At 33.0% G+C, this 5859-nt stretch overlaps 1 protein-coding gene across 2 annotated transcripts; it reads left to right on the forward strand.

The window, feature by feature from the left end:
• Positions 1-533: 533 nt before the first annotated feature.
• On the forward strand, positions 534-4314 carry LOC104725500 (phenylalanine--tRNA ligase alpha subunit, cytoplasmic). Of its 2 annotated transcripts, none has more exons than XM_010444172.2 (18): positions 534-879; positions 1164-1289; positions 1389-1481; positions 1636-1692; positions 1791-1849; positions 1935-2030; positions 2113-2197; positions 2326-2363; positions 2451-2489; positions 2583-2659; positions 2793-2877; positions 2976-3072; positions 3158-3254; positions 3364-3435; positions 3531-3597; positions 3695-3820; positions 3902-3956; positions 4052-4314. In XM_010444172.2, the coding sequence occupies exons 1-18, from the start codon at positions 733-735 to the stop codon at positions 4100-4102; spliced, it is 1467 nt and encodes a 488-aa protein (XP_010442474.2). In that variant the 5' UTR covers positions 534-732; the 3' UTR covers positions 4103-4314. The 2 variants fall into 2 exon arrangements, with proteins under 2 accessions (XP_010442474.2, XP_087341932.1); XM_087485806.1 differs by having other exon boundaries at positions 549-879; positions 3158-3275.
• The last annotated feature ends 1545 nt before the right edge of the window (positions 4315-5859 follow it).

Genomic DNA, 5859 nt, shown 5'->3' on the forward strand with positions numbered 1-5859 from the left:
ATGATTTTGTTAATAATAAGTTATATGTTTTTTATTTTTATTAACTTTATATTAATTGATATGTTTTTATAGCCCTTTTAGAATATTTTACTTATATTGATTTTAAGAAATTAATATTTATATTAATTTTAAGAAATTAATATAATTTTGACTTGTATATTTGTAAGTAAATTTTAGTGAAATTTTGCCTTACTATTAAATTTGTGTGAGAAATGATAACATATTTAATTATTATTTTGTTAATTGTTTTAAAAATAAATACAACTAGACATTCACTCGCGGTACACGGCGGAGCTATTTTTTATTAAAAAGTGTAATTTATTTTATAGATTAACTATATATATAACTAATGTTTAATTTATATTTTTAAAATGTACAATCTTATAAATTACATTTTCTTATATTCATAAAATGTAAACAAACCAATTAAATAATTGACCTGTGGGTCAACCAGTTCGACTAATTAGCCCAGTAACCCGAAAGACTTTTGGTTCTGGTCCGGTTTTTAAAAATGTATATATAGATGGCATAGAGCTCTAGTAAACATTAACCTTAATTCTCTAGTAAATAGGCTGGGGTTAAAGGAAGCTTAAGCTTTATGTTTTCTCTGTTTTAGCTAGCAAACTAGATCAGTGGCAAAGGCTCGGGCTCGTATTACCAACCAAAAGAAGAACCATCTAATTCGATTCGATTAGCGTCTCTGGCCTTGCATCCCAAATTTTCAGCTATTCCATGGCAGAGAGAGCGATACTAGGGTTCCTGCAGAACAATGAGCAGATCCCGGATTCAGGTCAATTTTCTGCCGAGCACAACCTTGACCACGATCAAGTCAAGAATGTCATCAGAAGGCTACAGGGTTTTCGTTACATCGATGCTCAGGTACTCTCGTATATTTGTAATCTTAGATCTTGTCACCGGGCGCGTTTATTAGGCTTAATACAGTGTATCAGGACAAAACTGATAGTGTTTCGATTAACAAGGGTCTAGTGGCTTGTTGTTAGTATCAAGCTTGTTTTACGTTTTTTCTCTGAAGAAATTCTGACGAGATTCTGAGTTTACACATATTTTCCCACAAGTTTTTCTATCATTAACAAGGTTAAGTGGAGTAGCTTCGGATTTTAATTCATTGTGCTGTTATAACCAAAAACTGATTACTTCTACAGGACATTACTAGGAAGACATGGGTTTTGACTGAAGAAGGAAAGAAATATGCCGCACAAGGATCACCAGAGGTTCAACTTTTCTTAGCTGTGCCAGAAGAAGGTAGCATATCAGCGGTTGAGCTCAAGGTAATCACATTGTTGCATATGTATGTATATATAGATATCGTGGGATTTGTTAGTCATGATGCTATTAAACAAACGTCCTTCAAATTCTTTCTTTTACAGAAAAAGCTAGGTGATTCGATCGACAGTTTTGCCTGGAAATATGCTAAAGAAAACAAGTGGGTGGAGATGGAAAAAAAGCAAGTCTCAAGAAAGGTAATGCAGGATTGTTCTGAAATAATTTAGTTTCTGTTTATCTGCTTTTGGTTCGTTATCCCCTGTTATTTCTGTTTGCTGCCTCTTCTTGTCTGGATGTTTGGTACGGTTTTCTTGAAAATCAATTAAGCCTGTATATATCTTTTTATTGCAGGTTCAACATGTAGATGATGTAGTGCAAGCACTGCTTTTACATATACAAGATGGGAAGGTTTGTGCCCTGTCATTTAAGTAGAGATTTCTACGATGTATTTGCCTTAATAGTATAATTGATATTGATTTAAGTGTCCTTTTCTTTATATCCTTCAGGAAATTGACGAGGCCGGTATCGTTTTTCTCAAAGGCAGGAAAAATCTCATAGAACAAATGTAACTCTGACTCTACTTATCTTTTGTATTTTGTTTATTAATTTGCGAGGCTCTATATCAAGAACTTATCCTTTCTACTTCTCAGGAAATGGAATGGGTATTCTTCCATAAAGAAAGGTCCTAATTATGCTCCCGAGAGAAAGATGGTGTCCACCGATTTGACTCGTGAAAACCTACAAAAGTTTGTCCTATTCCTTGCCTCTTTTTAACCGAATAGGTAGATATTATACTATACAATAACATTAATTGGTACTTTCCTGCAGCTGGAAAGAGTTAGAGTTTAAGGAGTATAATTTCAATGCTAAAGGAGCACCTGTTGAGGCTGGTCTTCTTCACCCTCTTCTCAAGGTAAGCCTTGTGTTTGTTTCATATTTGCTCAATTGCATATTATGGCTATCTTTTTTCTACTGTTTTCCTAGGATTTGGGTTTTCAACAAACTTCTTAGTCTTTTCTTTTCTTTTTCCTGTTGTCTCAGGTCCGGAAGCAGTTTAAAGACATATTTGTTCAGATGGGGTGAGATAGACTCTTGGCATATATTGTAGTTTTTCCATTTTTCTGTTGCTGGTCAATTATTAATGGTGAGCCCTTCTGTGGTAACAGGTTCGAGGAGATGCCAACAAATAATTTTGTGGAGAGCAGGTATATAGCTAGGCTTATATATGAACATGTTATTAGACACTTGTTCTTGCTATCCGTGGGTTGATTTGAACCTGTTTCCTATATAATATGTAGCTTCTGGAATTTTGATGCATTGTTCCAGCCGCAGCAGCACCCTGCTCGTGATTCTCACGACACCTTCTTTCTAAAAGGTACAAAATCTTGACTACTTAAAGTCACTACTGATTTTATTTTGGGGCAGTTTTTTTTCTCGGTTGCTAGATTGATGACCCCAATGACTATCCAACCCTTAATTTTGAGTTGCAAATCTTTCTTTGAGTGTAGCTCCTTGTACGACTAGGACACTTCCAGAAGATTATGTTGAGAGGGTGAAACGTGTTCATGAGTCTGGTGGATATGGATCAAGAGGGTAAGTGACTTGTATTTCTGGCTATTGTGCCTCGTATAATTTATTTGTTTAGTGGCAACTAATGTTTAATCACTCTGACATGGCCTTTTGCATTGAAGGTATAATTGTGATTGGAAGAGAGAAGAAGCAAACAAGAATCTTCTCCGAACTCACACAACGGCCGTCTCTTCTAGGATGCTTCATGCACTAGCACAGGTCTGACCACAATTTTAGCTTATTAACTGTGTTATGTTTCCAAATTTCAGTAGTATAACTAGATTTCTTTCTATCTGTTCTGTAGAAACCTTTTGTCCCCAAGAAGTATTTTTCAATTGATCGTGTGTTCAGAAACGAGGCTGTTGATCGGACCCATCTGGCAGAGTTCCATCAAATGGAAGGTATAGTACTGATTGGCAGATGTTGTTGTTGTCACTGTTGGGATTGATCCGTCAAACTTTTTGGATTTGCATACTAAACCGGCTAAATGATATCTCATGTTTTGACCAGGTTTGATATGTGACCGGGGCCTTACATTGGGAGACCTGATTGGTGTATTAAAAGACTTCTTCTCACGCTTAGGTAAATGCTAATTCCCTAATCTCGCCATTTGATACTTTTGGTTCTCGTAAATTCGAGAGAGTGAATCAAAATCTCATGCGATTATATTTTTCCAGGTATGTCAAAGCTGCGGTTCAAGCCAGCTTACAACCCTTACACAGAACCAAGTATGGAAATCTTCAGGTAGCTTTTGTGGAAACTATATATTGAATCTTGTAAAATGCATAAACTGTGAGACTAAACTGAAAATGGTTAAACCTTGTCTGTTACTGGATTTCAGCTACCATGAAAAATTAGACAAGTGGGTGGAAATTGGAAACTCGGGAATGTTCAGACCCGAAATGCTTCTACCAATTGGTCTTCCGGAGGACGTCAGAGTCATCGCTTGGGGTCTTGGTCTTGAAAGGTATAATTTTTTGAACTCCCTACCCCTCAACATCTGATGTGTTAATTGCTCTAATGTTTTTCTCTTTTGTTCATAAACCAGACCAACAATGATATTATATGGTATCGACAACATCCGAGATTTGTTTGGACACAAGGTAACCACAAGATCTTTTTCTTCTTAAACATTCCCTTGTTTCCATTGCCATATAATATATATATATATAATTCCCTATTTTCTTCTTCATCGCAGGTGGATCTCGGCCTCATTAAACGGAATCCGATCTGCCGAATTGGAATCTGAGAGAAATTTTATTGTTTTGTTGATTCAAAATGGTCGCCTTTATTTATGTTAGGAAATATAACATATTAGTATGTAATTATCCGATAAAAAGATGTGGTTATATGATAAATACTCTGATTAATTTTATTGAGGCTTGTAGAAACATACCGTTTCTATTTAGTTGGTACAATTGGCTTGTAGAAATGTAATTTCTAAATATTGGGTTTCAGTTAGTTTATGAGCCAGTTATTTTTTTTTGAGAAATACCGTAAAATAGCACTAAACCAAGTTTAATGGACAATTATAGCACATCTTCTATAAATTTCCAAAAATAGCACTATTTAACACATTAAAATATTTTAAAATAATTTTTAGAATTTGTTTTTTTATGTTTGGGTTCTCAATTTCACATTTAGGGTATAGTTTTGAAGGGTAGGGTTTAGTATTTTAAATTTAGGATTTAATTTTAGAAGATTAATTAGTGCTATTTTTGGAATTTTAGAGATGTTGTGCTAAGTTTGGAACAAAAACTTATTTTTGTGCTATTTTTGAGAATCTCCCTTTTTTTTTCTTCTGTTTATTAGAAAAAGACTAGGTACCAACCCGCACTATATACTGGATAAATCGATTTAAATAAAATTTTATGAGTAAAATTATTATTTAAAATTTAAGATTCGTTTTTGTAAAACAAAATATGTAAGTAAAACTTTTTTTCGTTTATTCAAATTTACGTTTATTTTCTGTAAAATACGTTTTAGCCGTGAAATATTTGAATTTGGAAAATAGTTTTAAGGTGGTATAGAAAGTTTTGATGTGTTTTTGTGTTTCTTAAAATCAAATTCAAATATTTTAAGTTTCACATTATCATCTATATCACTATGCCATTAAATATATTAAAAAAACTTTTTAGACTAATCGATTTAATTTAAACTAATTTTAAGTTTAAAAAATGCAATGAAAAAATGTATAAAAGTGGTAAATAAATGAATGATTTTTTTATTGTTTGTGAAATGTAATTTACTTCCAATAATTAAATATGTTATGAAATTGATAATTAAATATATTTTTGAATTTTAATTGTTGATTAAATCTTTAATTTTTAAAAACTTATAGAAAAAACATTGTCTTACATGTCAATGACATATTTATGTAAATAATAATGAGATGTAATGTCATTTATTAAAAAAACACAAAACTTATGTAAACGCGACATATTAGTTTTTTTGTGAAGAATGTTTCTCTATTAATATATAGGGGATAACCAACTATATCTACCAAAATTCATCGCCACACTTCCTAACTAAAAATCATTTACACGTATCAATTCAACTCTTATTTACACGTATCAATTCAACACTTAAAAATGAATTTTCATGGTGACATGCACCAATAAGGATATGTTATATATAGATATGACCGACACAAAAACAACAATCCAGTCATAACATCTAGTGGAAACACTTTTCTTTTTTTTTCTTCTTGTAATCATGTTGCTAGGTACTATAATACCCGCAAATCATTTTTTTGGTATTTTGGTGAGGGTGTCGATCGACACCACAGGAGGTGTCAATCGACACTGATTATTTTTGGTTCGACCGGTTCGATTTAATTATCGATTTGGACCGGATTGGTTTAGGGAAAACCATTAAACCAAGTTATTTAAGTGTTTTGTCGACCAGAAGGGTTTTGGGAAGTTCTTCTGTCGCCGCTTTGTTGTTTTTGAGAGAAAAGGAGGAAAAAGTGTGTTTTTGAGCTTTTTGGTAATTTTTGGTGAGATT

Source organism: Camelina sativa, chromosome 2 (genome assembly GCF_030686135.1).
Source record: "Camelina sativa cultivar CO46 ecotype springtype chromosome 2, ASM3068613v1".
NCBI lineage: Eukaryota > Viridiplantae > Streptophyta > Magnoliopsida > Brassicales > Brassicaceae > Camelina > Camelina sativa.